The 26,376-nt window shown below is 39.4% G+C and overlaps 1 protein-coding gene across 1 annotated transcript in view; it reads right to left on the reverse strand.

Moving 5' to 3' along the window:
- ARIH1 (ariadne RBR E3 ubiquitin protein ligase 1) overlaps positions 1 to 23,210 on the reverse strand; it is a 113,620-nt gene extending 90,410 nt beyond the window's left edge. Inside the window, exon 1 of the mRNA XM_047735764.1 lies at positions 22,542 to 23,210. Coding sequence (XP_047591720.1) covers positions 22,542 to 22,907 — 366 coding nt within the window. The 5' untranslated portion in view covers positions 22,908 to 23,210. The remainder of the gene's footprint in view (positions 1 to 22,541) is intronic.
- Positions 23,211 to 26,376: the final 3,166 nt, after the last annotated feature.

The raw sequence follows: 26,376 nt of genomic DNA on the forward strand, positions 1-26,376 counted from the left end.
GACTAACTTATACAATCAGAATAAAAAATACTCTACAATTGTAGGAAGTCGAACATTTTATATGTGTACTCCTTTTTATACACTACATCTTCCTCAAAAGTACAGTTGAATCAGAATGCAAAGAAGTGGAACACAAGAGGCCTGGATAGCTGGGTAGTTACACAGAACACACATGCACAAACACATAAACACACACACACACACACACACCCCTTCAAAAAAACAAATAAAAGAATGTGCATCTGTTCTAATAGTTGGGAATGGAGAAAGTGAATAATCAAGAGGAAAGCATTATATCCTCCCAGTTCTTTCTACTCCAGAAAAGATGGGTAGGAGATGAGATTTACCCTGACCATTGTTTCAGTTTTCACAGGTTTTTTGCAGACCTAAATATTCCAGAGTGATTATTACAAGAGATGTCATAAAATACACAGTGCTTTTCTATTCCTAAAATTAAAAGAACTTTGTGGATAGAAAAAAAAAATTCATCAGCCTCAGAAATTCATAAAATAATCTATATGCTATTTAGAGTCTCAAAAGGAGGCTAAAATCAAGTTAGAAGGGTGGATGTTCTACTTTTAAGAGAAAAGTATTAAAAATGAAGATATTAATAATAGTGATTGCCTCTGTGGGAATAAACCAGGTGGTGTAAATATTAAGATAGGAGATTCTTTATCTTTCATACTTTTTGAATTTCGAGCCAAGAAAATACATGCATAGTCAAACAATTTTTTAAAATCCTAAAGAAAGTCTTATCAACAGTCTTAAAATACTGAGGCTGTTTACAATTTTTTTTCAAATCAAAGGTTATGAAGGAGAGTTGAGTCCTATTGACCTCAGCTTGCAACTTACTTCTGTATTTTGTGTTGGTAACATCGAATAAAGAAAATCCTGATTATAATTATAAAGTTAAGTTTGCATTGCAATTTCAGGATATTCTTCACTTAAACAGACCCAGAAGCTTAAAAAAGGGAGTATTAAACCTTTTATTCAGAGCTAACTAGCTAACACTGTCTTGCAACTGCCTTTATTTTTATAAATGCAGAATCAGAATAAATGTATAGAACAAGATTAATAATACGGCAACATTAAAATGAATAGGTATATTCACTTGTTACTACAATACCTTGCAATGTCTACAATGAGGGTATGAATAAACAGATCTGCCTTTGCTTTCTCTGTGCTGCTGAAGTATTCTACCTTACTTAACCTTCTTGAGCAGACATGTGCAATTCTGAATCCAAAATACCAGTGCATAATAATCTTCCTAATCAAAATCCATAAGAAGTAAAGCAGAAGCTTTATTCCAGATCCTACACATAAAAAAATGTTAGGGGTGCCTGGGTGGCTCAGTGGGTTAAGCCTCTGCCTTTGGCTCAGGTCATGACCCAAGGTCCTGGGATCTAGCCCCATGTCAGGCTCTCTTCTCAGCGGGGAGCCTGCTTCCCCCTCCCCCTCTGCCTGCTTCTCTGCCTACTTGTGGTCTCTCTCTTTCTCTGTCAAATAAATAAATAAAATCTTAAAAAAAAAAAAGTTAGTCTGGATATAGTTTAATGCACTGGTAGTCTCTGATACGTCAAATAAATCTTTAAAATAATAGAAAAGCTATTAGGAGGAAGGGTTAGAAATAGGTAGGTTCAAGTTAAAAAAAAAAAAGAAAAGCTACAGAGAGACTATTAACATATGGAGAAAACTGAAATCACAGGTGTTCAAATATGAAATGCACTCACTTCTAGAAGTGGCTGTGAGGGTTTAAGTCACTCTAAGAATAGACTGAGGGACCACTTAACAGGAAGCTAGTGCTTAGTAAGTGGTTGGCCAGAATAACCTTTAAGATCCCTTTTCATCCTTGTTAATCTGACTCTGGGTGAATCAAAAATAGGGCTGACTCTGTAAGACAAAGATGAGATAAGTTTACTGCCATCTTATTTCTTTTTGTTTGTTTCAAATAAGCTCCACACGTGGACCCCAATGCAGGGCTTGAACTCATGACCCTGAGATCAAGACCTGAGCTGAGAACAAGAGTTGGGATGCTTGGGGCGCTTGGGTGGCTCAGTCGTTAAGCATCTGCCTTTGGCTCAGGTCATGGTCCCAGGGTCTTGGGATGCAGCCCGGCATCGGCTCCCTACTCAACAGGGAGCCTGCTTCTCCCTCTCCTGCTCTCCCTGCCTATGTTCCCTCTCTCACTATGCCTCTCTGTCAAATACATAAACTGGGTCTTAAAAAAAAAAAAAAAAAAAAAAGGAGTTGGGATGCTTAACCATCTGAGCCACCCAGAGACCCCCTTAATTCTTTAGCTATTGTTCATTCATTATACTTTCATTCCTAAGGATGACTAGAAAATCTCCATGAATTTTAAAGTCCTACTTTCACCCTTAAGGCTTTATAGTAGGGTGGAATGTAACATTATAAATCAATCTTCAAATACTGCCATATATTCCAAGGACCCAGCTATTAACTACAGTAATGTAATATACTTTGAGATGACTACAACAAAAAAACAGGTAAAACATTTAGGTCTAGTGAAATGAAATTATTACATTTTAAAAAATCAGTTAAGGGGCTCAGCTGGAGAAGCGTACGACTCAATCTCGGGGTGGTGGGATTGAGACCCACAGTGGGTATAGAGATTACTAAAATAAATAAACTTTTTTAAGAAGTCAGTTAAACTGGTGAATAGAATTATATACATACCTTCCTTTCTACACTAAGTAACAATCTGATGCCCACTCAAGTTTTCACTAGGTAAGAACTGAAGTGATGAACAGCAGGTTGAAGGAAGGCATTTCCCTATATGAGTTTAAACAGTATCAGTAATAAGCGCCTCTGAGAACTTCAAAAAAGAACTATCTTATTAGTGAGCAAAAAGAGTCAAGTCAGCTAATCTCCCTTTAAACCTATCAAGCACTTGTTACCTCGTGCATCTGTAACAATTTCACAATGTTATTCTTTCAAAATCTGTTGGTGCTTCTATCACAAGAAGAATCTTATTGTGCTTTGCAGACCACTGGTCTTAGTCTGTAATTTCATATGAAATCATGGATACATTTTGCATAGTATAAATGCATTCTGTAACACAGGTCAAGGTACTGAATTATTTAACGTTAAAACTGTTTTTAAATGCTTACACTTAACTATAAAATAGTAAATGTTATAACAGCAATTCGGGCTTGAAATTCTGAGGTACCCATGCAGGTTGTAAAGTTAAATAGGGCATGTGGTAGACTTCTGACTCTATTCCATTCTTGTTTATTATTTATTTGGACTCACAGGCCATAGCAATGATGTCACAAGTCAGAGCCTATTGGACTCAGACTATGCAAGTCAGTCTCCTGGGGCATAAAGCTGGATGGAGAAAAGCATAGTGGATCTAGAGAGACAAACAGAAAATACCCAGCACACAAGACAATAACATTCACAAGTTTTACATTTACATATGTTTTATATTTAATCATATAAAATACTAAGTTCCAACCCCAGCTATGAAAACCTTGGCAAGTTACTCAATTCCTCTACAGTCTCAATTTCCTTACCCATAAAATAGTAAAAATACCATCTACTTCAAAGAACAGTTGTGATGACTAACATTCTCTTAAATAACCAGTTAAGAACAAAGCACGGACAGCATATCAGAGAATGAGTGAAGAGTTAATTTGGTGAAGTCAAGAGGAAAGTGAACAACTGACCCCCACCCCACCCCAAAAAAAGGAGTAGTATCAAGACTAATTTTTAAATTTTTATCAATAATGAAATCAATAAGAAAATTCATTCATATTTAATTTTGACTACTCAATCAATGTTTGTTTAACAGCTACATTCCAGGAATTGTGCTGGTCAATGGGAATGCCAAAATTAATCCACTGATCCTACCCTTAAGGACTGCAGAATCTATTTTGTAGAAGAATAAATAATAGAGATAAGAGATTTTTAAATAAACGTATGTACAAAATTTTGAGACTCACTCTCAGGTAAGGATTCAAAGAAGAAATGATGTTTAAGGTGAGTCTTAAAGTATGAAAGAGTTTATCAGGGGAAAGCATCAAAAGCAAAGGAAAAGACTTACAAAGGTGAAAAGGAAAAGCTTCACATCATTACTTTGTTATGCCAGCGTAAGTATGAAGAAATGTCAGATAAAGCACACAGGGGTTGAACTATGAAAAGCCTGATCTGTCATGGTAAGGAATCTCTCACTGTATTATGCGTCCTCTTGTAACCTAGTCATCGCAACCCCTCAGGTTAAGAAGGCTTCTCATAAGCATGATTTCCTAACCCATTTCCACCCCACTGCTTATCATAAACGGAAAAGATTTGGTATATTTTCTCAGATTATAAACTAAGGCCAAGTATGAATTTTTTGACACGGTCATAAACTGAAAAGGATGACCAACCTGTAAAAAAAAAAGGGGGGGGGGGGCATGCGGCATTTCCTGAGAAATCTGTGGTGACCATAATGTCACAAGGCCCCACTTTCTATCAGTATCCCCCTTTTCAACACAGGATCATAGGGGAAGGGAGGGAAAAATGAGAGGGAGACAAACCATAAGAGACTCTTAATCTCAGAAAACAAACTGAGGGCTGCTGGAGGGGAGGGGGGGTAGGAGGGAGGGGTGATTGGGTTATGGACATTGGGGAGAGTATATGCTATGGTGAATGCTATGAACTGTTTAAGACTGATGAATCACAGACCTGTACCCCTGAAACAAATAATACATATGTTAATTAAAAATAATAAAAAATAGTAATAAATAAAAGCATCACATTTAGTGAAAAGGAAATAAACCCACCCTTTTCATGTTCTTTGGCTTTTTCTAATTTTGCCATTGAGAGAGGCTTCTAATAACCTCTAAGTTATAACAAGACTCTACTTGTCCACACAAAAGTCAATACTTTGCTTCTTTCCCAAAAACCAACATATCTCTTTGGAAGGCAGGGCTTTCCTTAACCAAGCAGCAAAGGTGGGTCAACTCACAACACAGTGAAACAGAGCAGGGACCACAGGTATAAAAATAATACTTCAAAAGACAAACTGGTAAGTTGTGGGATTTCTGGGTAATGGCAATACACGAAGAACCTCAACTTTGAAAACCAGGCCAGTGCAAGTCCAGAAACAGAAAATAACTGAGATCTGAATACAGATGGATAAAAATGAGAATGAAGGGTCCTGGGTTATTGCCTCTATAACCAAGTGCTTATTTACGTGTCTGCCCTTCCTAGATCAGGAGCCCTGGAAAGGAATGTTCTCTGCTCATCTTTATACACCTACGGCCAAGCATATGTACTGCGGAGAGGCATATAGATGTAAAAATTAAGTACTGATTTGGCAGAACATGTTGACTGGGAAATGTATAGTACTCTCAGGAATAGTAAAATCTAAGAGGAACAAGTTCAAGATAGATAGTGGCATTAGAGCAGAAAGGAGGTTTGGGTTTTTCCTTGAAAGCATCCACACTAATTATCTTTTTGAATTTCATAACTGGGTAAGAACTTCAGAAATCATCAAATCCAAATCTTTTCTTTTGTAAGGGCAGATTCAGACCACAGCCTGATTTAGTCTAAGGCCACACAGTAATATAGATAGAAGGACTAAACTCTAGTCCTAGACTATAAGGTCCAAGAGTTTTACAAAAGGTGAATTAAATAGATAAAATGGGGCACCTTGGGTGGCTCAGCTGGTTGAGTGACTGCCTTCGGTTCGGATCATGATCCTGGAGTCCTGGGATCGAGTACCGCATCAGGCTCCCGGCTCCATGGGGAGAGTCTGCTTCTCCCTCTGACCTTCTCCCCTCTCATGCTCTCTCTCTCTCTCAAATAAGTAAATAAAATCTTTAAAAAAAAAATTTGTAATGAATAAATTTTTTAAAATGATTATTATGTACTTAAGAGTTTTAGAAATACTTGTCTCACATGCGGAAGAAGTTTTTAGATACTGATTTTGGAAAATATGTATCATACAAAAGGAGGCCGGCTGCTCTATACCCAGGTTTGGAGGGCTTTCAAGTTCCCTTTTTGTTACTCATTAAATGTAGCATTAAAAAAAAAAAAAAAAAAGAGTAGCATCTACTTTTTAAATCTCATAATCCCAGAACTAAAATCTAGCCTTACAGCCATATCCCTGTATTTTACCCTTCCTTTCCATATGGTATCTGTGTAACTAGCCTCCAAGATGCCCCATATGATCCCTCCCTCCTGGTATTTGTTTTAGACCTCTCATCCCACAGTGGGTTCCAATGCTAGGTCACAGAAGACATTACAGAATGTCTTGCTTTCTTTGATTACTTGTTCTGGAGGAGGGAGGACATTAAAATAGCCCTACAGAGAGGCCCACGTACCAATAGATAGTGAGTGAGCCATCTTGAAAGCACTTCTTCAGCACAAACCAAGTCTGCAACCTCAGCTGACAAGATAATTACAACCTCATTAGAGACCCTGAGCCACAATCACCAAGCTAAGCCCCTCAAAACCATGAGATAATAAATGTTTGTTGTTTTAAGCCACTAAGTGTTGGGGCAATCTGTTGTGTAGCAAGAGGTAACTAATTTAAGTTACTCATCTAAAATCACAGTCAATTAGCTACAATGAAAAATCATTTTAGCATTGAAAAGTTCCAGTAAACAAATACAAAGAAAACAGTATAAGAATTTGGCTCAAATAGTCCAACTAAAATCTGAAAAGTTTACTCTAGCAGAAAAAGCTTAAAAGGTGGGGCGCCTTAAAAGAGGGAGCGACTGACTCTTGGTTTCCTCTCACGTCATGATCTCAGAGCTCCATGTTGAGCCCTTCACTGGGCTCCAGGCTCAGCACAGAGTCAGCTTGGGATTCTATCACTCTCTCTCTCTGCCCCTCCCACTTATACTTGCTTGCCCTCTCTCTCTCAAATAAATAAATAAAATCTTTTAAAAAGTTTTTAAGAAAGAAAGAGGTTAAAAGTCAAGAAGACCCAGTTTCAAGGACCTCCACCAGTCTCTGACAGAGAAATGCATTTCTCAGCTTCTCTAACTTCAAATTACTCATCTGTAAAATGGAAATAATGCTATTTCCCTGGAATTTATAACAAATTAATACATGTGAAAATACCTAACACATTCACAAATGTCAGCTATTAACACTTTTGTCATGTGAGTCTCTCCTAACATAAAAATCAATGAGTCAGTTCTTTTTTTCTCCTCCATACCGTTATTTTCCCACATTTTAGGCAGAGTCCTTACTCTAATCTTTAAAATGTCATACTTTCTGGCTGGAATCCAAGTTCAAAAGTGCATTCTACAGTCCACAAAGTAGTTGCTTGCTCCCATGGAATGCAGGCTTCAAAAATCCCCAAGACAAATCTCATTGACTAAGAATATATTCATTGAGTTTTTGAATATTTATTTTTCCTTTCCAGGTAGGATAGAGTAGCTAAGAGGTAAACCAGCATTCCTATCCAGGACTGGAAAAGCCAGACAATGTTGAGAGACTATTTGTCTGAAGGCAGTAGACAGCTAAAAAAACTAGTGATTTTACAAATGTCGTGGGATTTTACCTGAGAGTGCTTATCAATTCTTGAAGCAAGGAGAGTAGTGTTTTCCCCTAAGATGTTCACATCCTAATACCTGCAACCTATAAATGTTAAAATTGCATGGTGAGGGGAAATTAACTAATGTTGCAGATGGGAACTAAAATTGGTGATCAGCTGACCTTAAAGAGATTATCCTAGGTTATCCAGGTCAACCCAGTATAATCAGAGAATCACGTTCAAAGTTAAAGAAGTACAGGGTGCCTGACTGGCTCAGTTGGTAGAGCATGCAACTCTTGATCTTAGGGTCATGAGTTCAAGCCCCATGTTGGGAATAGAGCTTACTTAAAAATAAATAAAAATTTAAAAATAAAATAAAAAGATAAAGTGAAAGAAGCACATGTGAGATTTTTTAAAGTGGAAGAAGAGGACAAAAGCAAAAGAGTCAGAGAGAGATTTAAAGATGCTATGCTGCTGGCTCTAAAGATGCCATAAGGAGCCACAAGCTAAGGAACGCAGGTAGTCTCTCCAGAAGTGAAAAAGTGGGTGAGAGCCCACTAAGATTCATTTGGATCCAACAATTTGGATTTCTGACTTTCAGAACTATAAAATAATGAATTTATGTGTTAAGTCACTAAGTTTGTGGGACGTATTACAGCCCAAAAGGGAAACTAACACTGAGATTTGAGGGGTGTCTCAAGAATGGGGGCATGGTTGGTCTTTTCCTCAGGATATCTGCTTAATCCCTGGGTTAAAAACAGGGCCAAAACTAAAAATCTAAAGATAAAAGTGTCTGAAATAAGAAGTGATGCTTCCAGCAGTCTTGGGAGTCAATGATTAAAGTTTGAGATCCCTAGGGAAGGAACTGCTAAGAATACAGCAGGTTCTTAGTTGAAGATTTTTTTTTTTAAGATTTTATTAATTTGACAGAGGGAGATCACAAGTAGGTAGAGAGAGAAAGGGAAGCAGGCTCCCTGTTGAGCAGAGAGCCCGATGTGGGGCTTAATCCCAGGACCCTGAGATCATGACCTGAGCTGAAGGCAGAGGCTTAACCCACTGAGCCACCCAGGCGCCCCCTTAGTTGAAGATTCTAAAGGTCCATAGGCAGATCAGAGACTGAAACTAAACTGGGTGGCTCAGTGGGTTAAAGCCTCTGCCTTCGGCTCAAGTCATGATCCCAGGGTCCTGGGATCGAGCCCCGCATGGGGCTCTCTGCTCAGCGGGGAGACTGCTTCCTCCCTCTCTCTCTCTGCCTGCCTTTCTGTCTACTTGTGATCTGTCTGTAAAATAAATAAAATCTTTAAACAGAGCTAGAACTCAGCCTGACTGGATTAAGATCATCATTCACCACTCTAACCACCAAACAGAAGGAAGAATGAAAATCCTCTCTACAGAAATATATCATCATCCAGAACCTCTAAATTACTTTATAACCAACATACAGCATGCAATCAAAAGTATGTCCAATGACAGGAACACATGACTGAAAACCGGAAGGGAAGAAAATATATGAAGCGAGTAACAGTTATTACTGGAATTAGGTGACAAACCTTGTAAGAATAAATGATTATTACACTGAAGAAAACAGATGAAAAAGTCATCACCAGAAAACTAGTACCTACAAAAAAGCATCAAATGGAAACTCTAGAATTAAAAAATACAATATTGGAAATTAAGAACTAATTAGGTGTTTAATAGCAGATCAAAGGAAAAAGATTTAGAGACCCAGAAGATAAATCAACAGAAATCATCCCATTTGAAGCAGAAGAAGAGAATGTAAGACACACAGAGCACTGAACACGTCTGGGACATAACAAAAAGCTCTAATATATATGTAACTGGAGTCTCAGAAGGAAAGAGGATGAAGGCAGACCTGAGAATTTCCAGAACTGATAAAAAGACATCACCCTCACAGACTCAAAAGGATCCGAAAACCGAAAGATTTAAAAAATAAAACAAAAAACAAACAAACAAAAAAAACACACCTCACTAGACACACAGTAAAAAAAAATCTCACAAACACCTAAATTAAAGACTTCATTAAGCTTCCTCTCACCACAAACAGAAGCCAGAAAACAGCAGAATCTTTAAGGTACTGAAAGAAACTGAAACCTAAAATTATAAACATAGCAAAATATTCTCCAAAAATGGAACTGAAATAAAAGTACTTAAGAAATATTTACTAAGGACTCCTGGGTGGCTCACTCGTTAATCATCTGCCTTCGGCTCAGGTCATGATCAGAGGGTCCTGCTCGGCGGGAAGCCTGCTTCTCCCTCTCCCGCTCCCCCTGCTTGTGTTCCCTCTCTCTGTCTCTCCTCCTGTCAAATAAATAAATAAAATCTTAAAAAAAAAAAAAGAAAGAAAGAAAGAAAGAAAGATTTACTAAATACCCAGTATGTGCCAGGTACTGTTCCGGGAACTGGGACTGCAGCAATGAATAAAATAAAGTCCTGCTCTCACACAGCTTTCATTCTAATATAAGAAGTCAAAATATAGACAAATTAACAAATAGAGTATGTTGAGTGGTATCTCTACTAGCTCCTCCTTGAAAAAAATTAAGCCTCCCATCCCATTTCCAACATCTTTCCCCTACTAGTCATACCTTATTATTTACATTTCCTAGATTTTATTTAACAACAGAGGCTAGTATTTCTGTTAATAACCCCCAGAGCATCTAACATAGCTTATAAATAAGAAGTTTCTGATTAGTCAGTAATACTTCATTTGTAATTTATAAACTATTGCTAATTTATAATAAATCCAAATAGTGTGGTTAGTCCTATCTCCTTTTTGCAAGCCTACATGCCATTTTCTTAATGATTCAGAAATATTTCAGAATATTAGAGCAGCAATTCTCAACCTTTTTGGTCTCAGACCTCCTTTCCACCTTAAAAAATTAAGGACACCAAAGAGCTTTGTTTACATGAGTTATAACTATCAATATTTAACATGTTAGCTGCTAAAATAGAATTTTTAAAATATTAACTCATTAAGATAACAGTAATAGATCCCATTATAGATTAATACAAAAAACACTTGAATGAAAAAAACTATGTCCTAACAAAAAAGCTGGTAAGAAGAAGTCACTATTTCACGTTTCAAAGTCTCTTTAATACCTGGCTAAATAGAAAATAGCTGGATTCTCATATCTGCTTCTGGATTCAGTCTCTTGGATGTGTTGTGGGGTTTTTTTAATTTTTTTTTTTTTTTATTTTGGAGAGCATGACTGGGAGGAGCAGAGGGAGGGAGGGAGAATCCCAAGCCGACTCTGTCCTAAGCGCTGAGCCCAAGGCAGACCCAGAGTTCACGACCTGAGCTAAAACCAAGAGTCAACTCACTGCACCACCCAGATGCCCCTCTTGGATATGTTGTTTTATCTGAAGAATAAAGGAAATATGGCTTCATAAAAATAAGTAGTTTGAAAAAAAGAGGAGCACTTGGGGCTCCTGGCTGATTTAGTGGATAGAACCCGCAACTCCTAATTTCAGGGTTTTAAGTTCAAGCTCCACACTGGGTATAGAGATTACATTAAAACACACACACACACACACACACACACATTTTAATTTAATAAACTTAATTTAGTATAAATTACATATATAAATAAATATATATGTAAGTTTTTTGAAGATGAACACTTTTTTTAAAAAAATTTTATTTATTTATTTGTCAGAGAGAGTAGAAGCATGGAGAGCTGCAGGCAGAAGAGGCAGAGCAGGCAGAGGGAGAAGCAGGCACCCTGCTGACAAGGAGCCATATGTGGGACTTGATCCCAGGACCCTGGGAGCATGACCTGCGCCAAAGGCAGATGCTTAACCAACTGAGCCACCCAGGCGTCCCAAAGAGGAACACTTTCATAGGCTTTTCACTTAATTATGGATATTCTTCTTGAAATTACACCAAAATGCAAAAAGTGGTTGTATCTTAAAAGCTGTTTGCAAGGTAGAATTTGAAACCATGTCAAAGAACTTTTCATATTCTTGGTGATCTATCTTGTACTCTGAATGGTTCATTTACCAATGCATGACTGTGAAGTATCAAAATTGGTCAATGGAAAATTGGTCATTTGGAAAATATTGGTTCATTAAGTTAAACTGATCTTCCAAATATTGATATATTTTATTACACAATATTTCATCAGAAGTTTTTAAATATTAGGAAGCAGTCAGTCTCACAGTAGCAAACATAAGTTTTCCAAAATTCTAATTTTCACTTAAAAACTTTAAAAATGTTATCATTAGCAACATACTGTTAGCACTTTTCCTTGAAATAACAGGTGTATTTCATTCATTTGGAGAAACATTCACCATATGTTTGCCATTTGTCTAAAAAACAAAAACAACCAGTCAGTCATTCAAGAAAAAATGGGTGTTCCATCAAACAAGCGGCTTGTTCCGCTCACAAATCAAACTGCACAGATGTCTTCTTCAAGACAACCTCTGTAACTTTAGTATGCCCAAGTGCTTCACCTAAGCCTACTTTACCACCCACGCTATGAAAAAGATGTGTACTTAAAGGATAAGATATAACAAAACTAGTAACTTTTACTACTTCATCCAGACCAAGTGAAAAATGTTATTTTTTTACTGTCTGTAGAGATGAAGAATACAAAGACTACTTTTATAGTTGGGTTCCACTGATGTGATTCGTGCTAGGATTCCCATTGTTTTACCTACCCACGGCATTCTGCACCATTAGAACAAAGGTCAGCACGTTAAAAAAGGCAAATGTCTTAGTATTATCATACAATAGTTGTGCTTTCATAGACCATACTTTGAGAACTACAGCATTAGTGACTCAATTGTTTTTATATCACTGTCAGTTCATGTAAGTGCCAGGGAACTACATGCAAACGATAAGCTTTAAAAATGTCACTATATATTCCGAGCACTTAAAAAGCTTGTCCTTGGGGCGCCTGGGTGGCTCAGTGGGTTAGGGCTTCTGCCTTTGGCTCAGGTCATGATCCCAGCGGCCTGGGATCAAGCCCCGCATCAGGCTGTCTGCTCGGCGGGGAGCCTGCTTCCTCCTCTCTCTGCCTGCCTCTTTGCCTACTTGTAATCTCTGTGAAATAAATATTAAAAAAAAAAAAAAGGGGGCGCCTGGGTGGCTCAGTGGGTTAAGCCGCTGCCTTCGGCTCAGGTCATGATCCCAGGTCCTGGGTTCAAGCCCCACATCGGGCTTTCTGCTCAGCAGGGAGCCTGCTTCCTCCTCTCTCTCTGCCTGCCTCTCTGCCTACTTGTGATTTCTCTCTGTCAAATAAATAAATAAAATCTTTAAAAAAAAAAAAAAAAATTAAAAAAAAAAAAAAGCTGTCCTCTTGGAATTTAAACACTTTTTTTTTTTCTTGCTTCTTACACTAGGACTGTGGCATTACCTACAAATCATAAAATAACTTATTAGCACCAGAAGAAAATCTTACCTAGCTCCCCTTGGTATATGATAAGGAAGCTGAGGAAGTAAGCATTTACTAGGCAAGGACAAATTTCAAGTATTTACTGAGTTTCTACTATAGCAAAGACTGTTAGTGTGCCATATGCTATGGATGTGGAAGATTCAGCTCTCATACTCAAGTCCCTCACATCTGGCTATGGAGACTTAGGTATTGGGATGGCTATATTTCAACCTCATGCAGGCTATACCAATATCTACATGAAGCACCATGCAAACAAAGATAAGGAAGCACTAGAAAGGTAAAGAAGAGGGACCTGGCAAGAGATAGAGTAGTATCTGAGCAGGGTCTGAATAGAAGTACATCAGGCAATTGAGAGGATTAAGAGTAACACAAGAGGGAGGAGCTTGAGCAAATTTAAGAAAACACAAATGTGTTTTATGTTTTAGGAAATTATAAACCCAACATAGAGCAATGAAAAGAAGGAAAGAAATTATAAGTGGTGCAGTTGGGGGAGATGGGAGAATCAGGAACAGCAGCAGCTGACACTGAAAAAAATGCGCTGACACTAAGATGAGGAAGCCATGAATGCCATATAAAGGAATCTGGACAAAACTTATAATAGTAAGGGGCGGGGGAAGGGGCGGACAATGAAGTTTTTTTTAGCAGGAAAATGACTGCTACATTTGTATTTGGTAGTATGACATAGACTGGAAGCCTGTAGACAATGAGGCAAAATAAAAAGAGGCCTTAGATTAGGATTAGTTTGTAAAAAGAACAGGAATAACAAATTTCAGAGGTAACTTGATCATGGCTAATTGGATATGGGAAATGCAGGGGGAAAAATTTAAGGGTGACTCTCAAATTCCACGAACAGTTAACTGGTAATTTAAAGAAAGAAGAGCCTTGAGGAGACAATACAGTAAATCTGGGTTTCAAGTGGGTTTCAGAGAAATACCTGTCCAAAATGTCACACTTTACAGGTTTTTACTTGTAAATACTTGCTAAGAATCAGAAAATACTTCTTAGTCTCTGGCTTCTACTTAATCCCTTAAAAACGTACAATTGTGACTAAGAGAAAGGATATATTACCAAGCAACTGGAGTCTGTTAATATTTGAATTAGAAGTATGACAGTTTCAAAGGAGACTGCAAAGTAAGCCTGGGGAGAAGTGTCTGGGATTATAGCTATTCTTAGCTTCGTCTAAACAAATGTCTTAGTAATAAGGAAATGTTACCTAATACTTCATTATCTGCTGTACTTTTTGCCAAAATGTATTAAGTGTCAGGTCACTTCTGACACTTCCTTTAAATGGAACATAGCAAAAATGAAAAATGCTATTGAATGATGTTTACATTAAGAAAAAAATTACATGGGAAAACTTTCAGTACAGTATTTGGCATTTCTCACTCAAATCCTCACACTCTTTTGACCCTAATACTAGCATTCTCATTTTTAAAAACGAAAAAAGTAGAGCTCTGAAAAGTTAATCTGCCAGAACGTTGCTATTTCAGTAAGAACTTCTTAAACTGCCTTCCGAGATACTAACTACCCGTCAGTTTAACCTAAATACCAACTGGACATCAACTATTCACCAAGATACATTGAGAAATGAGACATTATTCAAACTAATCCCAGATGACCTCCAATCACTGTTAAAATGAAATTTTAGGAAAAAAGCAAAAATTTGGATTCTTACATGATTATGGAAATCAAATGACTCTATAAAACGTGCTATTCTTTTAGAACTAAAGACCCAACAATGGCCCACATTTTAACTCACTTGGGCAGTTTTGTTTTGCTCTGTTTTATTTTTTATTTTATTTTATTTTTTTAAGATTTTATTTATTTGAGAGAGAGAGAGAGAGATCACAAGTAGGCAGAGAGGCAGGCAAAGAGAGAGGGGGAAGCAGGCTCCCCGCCAAGCAGAGAACCCAATGCGGGGCTGGATGCCAGGACCCTGAGGATCATGACCCGAGCCAAAGGCAGAGGCTTTAACCCACTGAGCCACCCAGGCGCCCCTGTTTTGCTCTGTTTTAAATAGTTTTTTTTAATGCTGGGGGAAGAAAGGGTAAAAACTGCCACTACTATAGGCCCCAAAAGATACAACCATCCCAGGTTAGAAGCCTCTGATTATAGTTCATTCTTTCACAAGTGATTATCAAATGTCAGCCAAATAAATCCTCATTCTTACATTTATCCCATCATTTAATAGGAATAATTAAGCTATTTAACAAAGCTATATAGTAATAGTATGATAACACAGAAGAGATGACCTGTATATTGTTGAAGTCTTAGCCAAGTTATGGCCTGTCATATTATGCCTATTAAGAGAAAGGTCTAGGGGCGCCTGCTTCCCTTCCTCTATCTGCCTGCCTCTCTGCCTGCCTGTGATCTCTGTCTGTCAAATAAATAAATAAATAAATAAAAAGAGAAAGTCTAGTAGAAAATAGAAAAGCAGCCAATATTAATTTTATCAAAAATACAGGTTCATTGTTGTATGAAGAAAGAGGGTCTCATTAACTTCAGGAAGAAAAGCTTCCAACACAATTATTTTAAAAAACAACTTTATCAAAAGGGTGACCCTAAGAACAATACGCGAAAGTTACAATAGCGGATTTTAATTACATTTAAAAAAATCAAGAGTTAAATTTGAAATGAGCTACATCACAAAATACTTCACTGTCATTTATCTGTAGTTAAGCAGAGATTGGAATGTTACTGAGAGGATTCTTAGAGACAACAAATAAGAACAAGGACTCTTAGCCCTGGGTGTGCATTAAAATAATCCAGGGAAAATTTCTGTTTAATGACAATGCATGGTCCAAACTCCCAGAGACCCACTGCTTAGTCTGTTGTGGGGTCTGAGTGCCTGCCTTTAAAACAAAAATCTCAGGGAAAGAAATCTGAGTAAGACCACATTAATGTCAATACATTCACTGGTTATGACATTATGCTATAGTTTTGCAAGGTGGTATCACCGTAGAAAAATCAGCAAAGGGTATGTGGGATCGCTATGCTATCGCTGTTTCTTACAACTGCAATTAAAAGTGTGAAAAAAAAATCCCCAGGTGATTCCACTATGTAGCTAAAGTTAAAAAAGAAAAAAATTATTGGACTGAAGAATCTCAAATTTCTTCCAATTCTAAGAGACTGCAAGCTATTTCTTTTAATCTTAGCCATTGGAAAGTAATTAAGAATGCTTATCATTTAAAGCCAAATACAAATAATTTATAGTTAATCCTAAGTAAAAAAATCCAAACTACTATGCCTCTTATTTGTATATAAATTAAATGGATAGATAAGCATTATACAATGGTTGTCCTTCACCTCCTGACAAAGCCAAACTGTATGTAGATGATGGAAGAGCCTCTGAGATGGCCCCAAGGATCCCTCACCTCTTCATCTTCACACTTGTGTAACCTCCTCCCCTTGAGTGTGTGGATACAGTTAATCACTTATAACAAGTAGAACAGGACAAAGTGATGGGATGTCAATTGAAATGAAATTATAAAAAGACTGTCTTCTATCTTGGGGGCTCTCAGACTCTTCATTCTGAGGAAAAGAAACTGTGTTATAAGCCACTTTCTGGAGAAGCCCACATGGCAAGGTACTTGTGTCTCTGGCCAACAACCAGCCAGTGAAAATCTGAGGCCTGACAATGGAAGGGGAATCTCCCCTCCTCAAGCCTTGAGAACTGTAATTTAACTGATACTTTGCTTGCAACCTTAATGGAGTTAACATGAGACCCTGAGCCAGAGGCACCTAACCTAACTCAGCTGCACCCAGAATCATGACCCATAGAAACTCTAAGATAGTGTTTTTAAGCCACTGAGTTTTGAGGAAATGTAGAGTTGAATTAATACATACAGCTACTGGGGCGCCTGGGTGGCTCAGTGGGTTAAGCCGCTGCCTTCGGCTCAGGTCATGATCTCAGGGTCCTGGGATCGAGTCCCGCATCGGGCTCTCTGCTCGGCAGGGAGCCTGCTTCCCTCTCTCTCTCTCTCTGCCTGCCTCTCTGTCTACTTGTGATCTCTCTCTGTCAAATCAATAAATAAAATCTTAAAAAAAAAAAAATACATACAGCTACCATATGTCAAACCCAAAATAAAGGAATCTAATCTGATGGCTTCTGCCTTTCTTCAGAATATCAAACCTTCCAGTTTCTGCAACCTTACCACCCACAATTTACAAACTCTGTTCTACTTTAGTGAACCTCACCATTATTCAGACACTTTCCTTGTTCTCACTTCATTCAATTTCCTAAAATGGCTTTATATCCCTTTTTCCTATCTATCCAAATCCTAGCCATCCAATCCTAGCCAGATAACACCCACAGATTTCTCTTCCATGAATACCTATTACTATCCACTTAGCACCTGATGAAAAGACTTTCTGACCCAACAGCTTTGAGTGTCTAAATTAAAAGAGATCATCAACTCCTTGAGAATGTCTTCTCATATTCTCTTCACTATTTACTACAAGTACTGAGGAGGAGCAGTTACAGTATCCAAAACCTTTTTTTTTTCCAACATATTAAATAAAGAAACTCAAATATTTTTGTGTTTAAAAAAAAAAAAAAAAGAAGTGGAAAGAAAACCAAGTGGTCCAACCTAGAATGTAAGGTGCCACTACTTTGGTTTGCACGTTTGAAATAACTGAATTAAAGACCACTTTATCTGAAGGATACCAGTAATAATGACAAATCCCCTCCAACTCTATTAGCCCAGCAAGCGCTGTGAAGCACTTTTGAAATTTTCCTTTTATTAGTTTCTTAAACAACCTGCCTTCCACCATTAACCCACCTCTGTTGTAATTTATCACTATACTGATAACACACTGAGAAACGCTGTTAAATTTCAACTGCATTAGTGGTTCCAAACTTGAGCTTGCATCAGCATCACCTGGAATGCTCATTTAAACCAACGGCTGGACCCCACCCCCAGAGTTTGATTCACAGGACTACTGCCATAAGCGATTTAATAAGAATTAATAGAATTTAAAACTTATGGCTCAAATAAGTTCAAGATCAGGTGGGAAAAGACAGAAAATCAAGAGGAATAAACTATACCAAATACTTTTAATTAACAGCTTCAAGATACACACTCTCTCCCCTTCCTCTCCCTCTTCCACTCCCTACCCAAATAAGTTAGCCAATTTAAGTTCATCCTGATTTGCACACTTGAATTCACTTGAATTCACTTCTTTGAAACAGTGAGCATCTCCAATTAACTAAGGTTATAAAAGGATGTTAGATTAAAAAAAAAAACTCAATGTAAAAAGAAAAAAGGCCAATCTAGTAGTTCAACTCTCTTAACTACTTCCCATATTTAAAAAAAAAAACAAAAACAAAAACAAAAACTGAAGGTTCTGAGATGTAAACAAAACTTGGCATTTGGAGTTTTTCCTCCAACGTCCAGGGCTAGAACTGACTCTGAGTCAAAAATGCTGGTATACACTGCCTCTCAATTTATGCTTGAAACCTCACCTTAAAACTTCTTTAAGTCTTTTAATTAAATAAATAGCTGAAATTAAATTAAAAACTTCAACAGCCACTAGAAAATTTCCCCTGTAAAGATATCTGTTGTCTTTAAAACGGACTATTTAGCATAATAAACCTTAAAATAGCAAGACACCCACCCACTTCTTTATACCTTCTCTGTGACCACTCATACCCATCAGCCCATGCTCCTCCTCTGCAGCACATCCTTTAAAAGCAGTATTCCTGGGGCTCAGTAAGTTAAGCCTCTGCCTTCAGCTCGGGTCATGATCTCTGGGTCCTGGGATTGAGCCCCGCATGGAGCTTCCTACTCAGCGAGAAGCCTGCTTCTCCCTCTCCAGCTCTCCCTGCTGTGCTCGCTTCTCTTTCAAATAAATAAATAAAATCTTTAATAAATTAATTAATTAATTTTAAAAACGAGTATGCCTAAGGGTTACCACCTTCTCACTCTACTCATTCTCCCCGAGTCAAAATCATGACAGTAGATGAACTATGACTATCCCAGTGGTTAAGAACTATCACTGGAGTGGCTAAAAATATATAAATGCTAAGCTCCAACTCAGACTTAACTGATGAACAACAATCTCTGGGAATGAAGCCCAAGGACCTCTATGTTCCCCACCTTTATATGCTCCTTAGGCAAGAACCATGCCCTCTAATCTAGTTAATACGGTGACTGGCATACACGCACAAGCACAACCAACATGTGCTGAATAATGTTGTGGAAACACAAAATAGCAAGTTGAAAGGCCTCTCAATCGCAGAACTGTGTGGTGTTTAATCAACTACCGAGCTGTTAAAGCAATTACATTAGAAATCCACTGTTCAATAATACTAGTTAAGTAAATACAGTTGGGTAAGTTAAGGGCTTTTAGTACTTCTTTAATATTGGTATAGGTTAAACAAAACCCTTGATCTATTCTTGAAAGTTCACAAGGTAATCTAGGTAGCCACAAAGATTTAAATATAACAAAGCCAAACTAAACAAATTATAACAAGAGTGTTACGGAAGCTAGAAAACCAAGAGTCTTCTAAAACAAAAAGTGTTAACTCATATGAAAGCTAAAACTCACCCGCAGATGTCTACAAATTACAATATTATCTAATGTTGCCCAGAATTATTCTCCCCAAAGTAGTAATACAATTCCCAAGGAAAAATTAATCTGGCAATCTTTTCACATTTCAATCTTTATCTCCTGCAAATTTATTTTCAAATTCACTAATAACATACCTGATTTCATATTGAAAAGTAGCACGGGGGAGCAGGGAATTTAAAATTTTTTAGAATTAACAGTAAGCTCTCTAATGTGAAGTAAAACAAGGGGTTTTAATTTGATAAACTTAAAACTTATTGCCACATTAGACCACTTTTTCAACTAAAAAACCTAGAGAAATGATCTTTAAAAACCTCAACGAATATAAAGAGGTTTTATAAAGCAATAAAAGATAAAAATCCCTAAAAGGGCTCAAAATGAGCAAAAGCAAAGGGCAAATTACAAAAGAAATACCAATGTCCTAAGATACATGTTAAAAGTTCTCTTCACCTTTTTCTTTTTTTTAAAGCAAATTTTTAAAATGATGACTATTTTATCCTAATTAAGCACTGACTGGTGGGGGGGAACTAACATAACCTTTCTTAAAGCAATGTGGTAGGTAGTATGTATCAAATGCCTTGAAAATAATCACATCATTTGACTCAGCAATTCAATCTATCCTAGAAAATAAAACATTCAAAGATTTATCTATGACGATATTCCCAATGAAGTTAGTAAGAGCCAGAAACTAGAAAATAAAAAGGAAGGCCAATAATAATGGACTGATTAAATAAACGTCTAGATTTATAATCATATAAACACTGAAAATGGAAACAGTTATTAACAAGAGAAAACTGTTGAGATTCCTTCTGTTTCCATAACCTGCTTTTTTCTACGGAAAACGAGAATATATAGTATGATTCTGATGTTGTTAAAATATATGTATAGCTCACCCAGAGCTCTGAAAAGATAACTAACTTCAAATTTTATGTATCTCTCTTGGTGTAGATCTCGTCTTTTTTTTTCCTTGCCTAGTCAGTTTTCTTAGAGTGTGCATGTACGACCAGTGTAACTTTTTAAGTTTAAATCTAACATAAAAAAACAATTACCACAACCAAAGCCTAGTTTAGATCTAAGAAGCACACCATTTGGAGAAAAGATGACCTGGGATAAACCCTATTCCTTCCTTTACTGGTAGGTCGAAATATAAACTTAACAAGGAACTGATATTCATATATTCAGGAATACCATTTAAGAGACCTTAAAATGAGGTCAACTAGGAAAAAGATAGTTTTCAAAAATCAGGCATGGACACCTCTTAAAAACAAACAAACAAAAAAACCCCTAGTATTTTGTGGTCCTTATTAGCTCAGTTCATCTGTGTTTATTCTCTCTCCGCTAAACTAACAAAGAAAGAATGATGTCATATGCATTAGCTACATCCCAGTTCCAGAAGTGACATGAAGAACTTCTAAGGTTTGGCCTCAGTGCTTAAGACACACCTAAGAGCTGAGAAAAGCTGGATGAGATTTACTATATGAAAAAAAAGAAGCTAAATAATAAATATCCATTATCCATGCGTTTTTAAAGGCCTAACATGTCAATAAAACAGTTAAATTTGAAAACATTGGATTTTATGTACTGTGGTGGTAAATAAATGAAAAGAGAATTCAAGGTTTTACTCTAACTTCTTTTAATAAAGTTTCCTCAAAAAAAGAAAAAAGTCTCAACTTAGTGGCCTAAGAACTGTCCTATTTTTAGAAGCAGAAAAAGAGCAATAAAACTTATCTTCCTTCTATATACCTTCAATTTCCTCCTCAGATTGCAGTATCCCTATGAAAGTTTGAGATGTCCACTGTTTATCAGATTTTTTTTACTTACTATTATTCAAAACAGGGTCTCCAAATGAGCCAAAATAGACGGTTCAATTGAAAGTATTCCTTACTAGACAATACTGTAAAAATCTGCTATTCACGCAAACTGAACAAGTAGCAGTGACATACTACTGCCAATTTCCCAGTGAATGTTAACCAATTAATTTGGGGGTGGGGGCGAGTAATGACTGAGATAGAAGAAGGTAATAGTAACTTGCTCCTGTATATAGTTTCCTCATATGTAACTAGTGTTTTCTGAAAGTTGCACTGAATCAAAACTTCATTTTTATTCTTCAATCGTATCCCTGGCCCTTCATCATAATTTTTTTCCCCAAACAAATGTAAACTTTGGACTTCCTAAAGCTCAAAAATGCAAAATCTGACCCGCGAGATCAAATGAGCTGTGTTATCAACTTAAACCAAGCCTAACTCACCAAGAAATAAAAATTATCAGAGAAAAGGGTCCAGAAGCAGAAAGCCCCTACTTTCTAACTCACAAAAGAGTCTTGTCTAATATTAGACAGTAACACTGCGTTTTGCTGTTTTAGCTGCAAGGCTGGGTATGCACTAAGCAGTAGCCATTCCAACAGCTTCAAGTCAGTCATTGGCTGCCAATGAAAAGTAGCATTAGGTCCCGAACAGCCAGCAACGACATAAAGAGAGCAGAAGCTTCACCATCGGAAAAGAAGGCCCATCAGCACCTCTTCCGAGAAACAGTTCCCTTCCCCCACCTTTAGGTAAGGCACTTAAGACTGCCAAGCAAATCCATTTCTTTATTAACCGGTGCCCACTTGGGGCAACCGTACACCAAGCTGCTTAGGCCTACTCCAACCCCTTCCAAAAGTGCTCAAGCGAGAATGAAGGCCGGGATAACCCTCTCAGGGGCCGCGTTCGTTCTGCTCTTCTCCACCCCCCCTCCGCCCCGCCCCGCCCCTGTAGGCGCTCCTCCGGCCAGAGGAAGGACACCGGGCCCAGGGACAGGCAGGAATTGCCCGCAAGAGAAGTGTTGGGCGGCCGAAGGCCTCCGCCATAGCAGGACCTGGAAAAGCACCGCCCCCAGCGCACCTCCCCACACCCGGCTAACCCGCGAATGTCTGCTTTCGACACCCTCTATCCCCAGCAGAGGCAGCGGAGGAGACAGGGCCGGGAGGCACCGGGCGGAGTTGCGCACCAGGCCCAGGCCTGCCCCTCGGGCCGCCGAATCTGCTCCCCAGTCCGGCCAGGTCAAGCCAGCGCGGCGGCCACCCTCACCTGGATGACCTCGTTGACCTCCCGGATACATTCCACCATGTGTTGCAGAATCTGCTCGGCCGTGAGCACCTCGTAGCGGTAATCCTCCTCCTGCTCGTGCCCTGGCCCGCCGCCGCCGCCGCCGCCACCGCCACCGCCGGGCCCCAGAGCGCTGCCGCCGCCGCCGCCCGTCTCCCCGCACAGCAGTCCGTCCCGCTCCCCGCCGACGCCCAGCCCGGGCTCCACCAGCTCCACCTCGCCCAGATCCAGGTTATCATCGTCCGGCTCATCGTCGTCCTCGTCTTCCTCCTCCTCGGCGCCGCTGTCCTCCTCGCTGCACTCTTCGTCCTCGTCGAACTCGTAGTTGTAGCCCTCGTCCGAGTCCATGGCGCGACACGCGAGGGCCCGGCGGACGCTGGCCCTGAGGCGGGGAGAGGGCGGGGACGCCGAGGCCCCGGCTCTCGCTCCGGCTCCGGCTGATGTCCGGACGCAGGCCTGGCTCCAGCCCCGCGGGCCGCGGCTCCTCCCCGGGCGCGGCGGTTGGCGGTTGGCGGCTGGCGGCGGCGGCGGCGGGGAGGGCGCGGAGGAGGGAGGGAGGGAGCGAGGGGGCCGCTTGCCGCCCGCCTCAGTCAGACGCGGCTCCGCTCCGGCCTCCGAGAGAAAACAGTCCCCAGCGCCACCTCCACAGCCGCTGCTACCGCTACTGAGCCAACAAAGGGGCGTGCGTCACCGCGTCGCGCTGCGTCGTCGCGTCACTCCTCTTGGCGTCACTGCGCCCCGCCCCGCCGCCCCTGCGTGGAGAACGGGGAGACCCCACGGCCCGGCCTGGCCCCGGGAGCGCGGCACCGCGGGAATCGCCCTCTGGGTTCCGGCTGTGGTCCGACACCAGTGAATCCTGCTCGTGAGGAGGGTGCAGCCTCCTCGTTACCGAGAGAAGCGCTCCTGGACCCGGCGCTGGGTTTTGCCGCAGGCCATAGGGATGCACCCGCTTCTCTGAATCCAGCGAAGGTGGCCTTCCCACCGGGCGGTGGAGACACTTCCCGCCCACCCTGGAGTAATTCGGGAAAGTCCTTGGCTGTTGAGCTCACATTCCTACTGCCCGAGCTACTAAATGGAAATCTTTTCAGGCGGAACCTGTGAACTGAGGGACAGGTGAACCTCGTTTTAAGTAGTTCCGCTTCTGTACTCCGGGACAAACGTGCAGTGGTTTTTTAAGTCGCTGATAGTGACGTCATATAGAGAAACGTTTCCTGAACTCAGCTCAGCAGGAACCTACCTATTCAGGAACCTACCTATTCAGGGCCCTAAACAATGTAAACAGTCGCGGCTTTCCTTAATGGAGCACCGTGTAAGGGCTCTATATACGTTCTCTCGTCTTCACGGAACCACAGTACCCATTGTGTTATCTGAGGCTCGAAGGGAAAGGGACTTGACCAAGAACACAGAGCACTCCCTGTTTCAGCAGCTGGGTCACCTAAAACATCAATCATAAAAATGCTTTATAATGCATAATACGGATTAGGTACTATAGAGTATATAAAATGCATTGTAATATAACCCAAGACAAGCAGTTATAGGAATATCTACAAGGACCAAATATAGCAGAAAGACAGTGCTTGTCTCTTACCTAGAAATGTACTGTGTGAGCTATGTGTTGATTGATGGCTGGGAGTATAACAGAGAAGGTAGGGAAGATGATCTAGACTGAGAGTAACAGAAACAAAAGCACAGTAGGTGCAAAGTAGTTTACGTCTCAGCAGCTTATAGCGCAAAGAGGATAAATGGGAAAATATTGGGCAAGTTAAGGGTCAGGACAGTAAGAGTATTTTATGCCATTCTAAGAATGGACTTAAATCTTTCTAAGTAAGACAGGAGAACCAGAGAAGTGTCCTGAAGGAGGAAGAGATCTAAGAAAGCACCCTCTTGGGATAACCTAAAGGATTGACCAGATTAGACAATTTTAAAAATCTGAATCCCTAATTTACTGATAAATCTTACTGTTAAAATTACAGATTCCCTTTGGAAATGGATTTTTAAAATTGAAAAATGCCTTTAAAATGTAAACAAGCTTCTACCCATTTGTCAATTCTGTAAATGTTTAAATAATCAGAATTTCCCAAAATAATCTGGATTTGTAATTTAAAGCTTTCAACAGAAATGCTGGTAGGTCTTGGTCCTTTGATTCTATTTCTACTTAGCAATTCTAGGTTGTTGCCACAGCTGGGGTAAACTGAGGAGACTAGCAACCTTTCTCTCTACTCCATCGTTACATCGTTTGGGGGTTGGGGGGGATTCAGTTACACTTGGGAGTACCCATAACTCCTTTGCCCCATTTTTTTCATCCTGCCCCTACCTTGAATAAATCCTACCATCCTTATTGTCCCCTTTGGTACTAGAGCAATTTGGAGAAATTTGCATAATCACATGCATTTTATCGTTAAATTCCAGTTATCAAGCACAACTGAAACATCAACACCATCCAGCAATCCTGTTAAAATTTTCTGAATTGTCCTCCCTCCTCACCAGTTTTCTCAAACCCCCACTGCCGTCTTTCCAAATCCTCTCATAGTAGATAACTTCACATCGCAGAGAAATTTGAAATCATAAGGACCAATGTGACAAGCTTGCTGAGCAAAGAAGAGAGTGTTAAGGGATAAAGTCAGAGAAGGCCTATCAAGGCAGGGGGGCAGCAGAGCTTTAAGGCTATCTTAGGAAGTTTACATTATTGCAAAGGGAGTCATTAACCGGTTTTAAGCAGAAAAATGAAATAATATAATATGCATTTTAAAAAACTTTGGCTACAAAAAAAATAAGAACTATGGCTGCTTTGTGAAGAATGGGCTATGAAAGCAGAGACCAATTATGAGGCTCTCTCAGCAGTCTGGGTGAATAATGATAATGGCTTGGGCCAGAGTTGTGATAGTAGAGATGATGAGAAGTCGTTAGGTATAATTTGAAAGTAAAGCCAATAGCTTTCCTGATGGCTTAACTGTGAGATTGTTAGAGGAATCAAGGATGGGTATTAGATTTGGAGCTTGAGGAACTGGGTGAACGGAGGTACCATTTACTGAAACATGTTAAATTTGAAGTGCTTGTTAGACATCCAGGTAGAATATTGAATAGGCAGTTATATCTACTAGTGTACAAGACAGAAGGTCAGGGGAGGTAGGGCTGAAGATAGAATTTTCTGAGTTTATGTCAAAAATGTTGATGAGGGGCACCTGGGTGGCTGAGAGGGTTAAAGCCTCTGCCTTCTGCTCAGGTCATGATCCCAGGGTCCTGGGATCAAGCCCCACATCAGGCTCTCTGCCCGGCAGGTAGCCTGCTTCCTCCTCTCTCTCCACCTGCCTCTCTGCCTGCTTGTGATCTCTGTCAAATAAATAAATAAAATCCTAAAAAAAAAAAATGTTGATGAGAAGCATAGGATAAAGGTTAAGAGCTTAGGCTTAGGAGGAAACAGACCTGAATTTGCCTGTGCTCCTCTAGTTGCTGTCTATAACCTTGACCAAATTACTGAACCTCTCTGAGCTTGACTTTGGAGGATTATAATTCCTATTCTCATAAGATTATTTGTGAGCATCAAATGAATCAAATGAATAATATATTTAAAACACTTGACATAGTGCCCAACACAGAAGGGCTCACAAAATTAGAACTTAAAAAAAGTGTCATAAGTCACCTTGCACCTTTGGGAAAAACTATAGCTAGTTGGGTTTATAATCTCTTAATTGATATTTTTTTGAATTATGCAAGTATGCACATGGCCTCAATCATCCTCATTTTCTGAGGAAGAATATTGATCTGCTTTTTTCTCAGAAATCTTTTCCATAGTCTCATAACTTCTTTTTTGGTCAGT

Source organism: Lutra lutra, chromosome 7 (assembly GCF_902655055.1).
Source record: "Lutra lutra chromosome 7, mLutLut1.2, whole genome shotgun sequence".
NCBI classification, from domain to species: domain Eukaryota; kingdom Metazoa; phylum Chordata; class Mammalia; order Carnivora; family Mustelidae; genus Lutra; species Lutra lutra.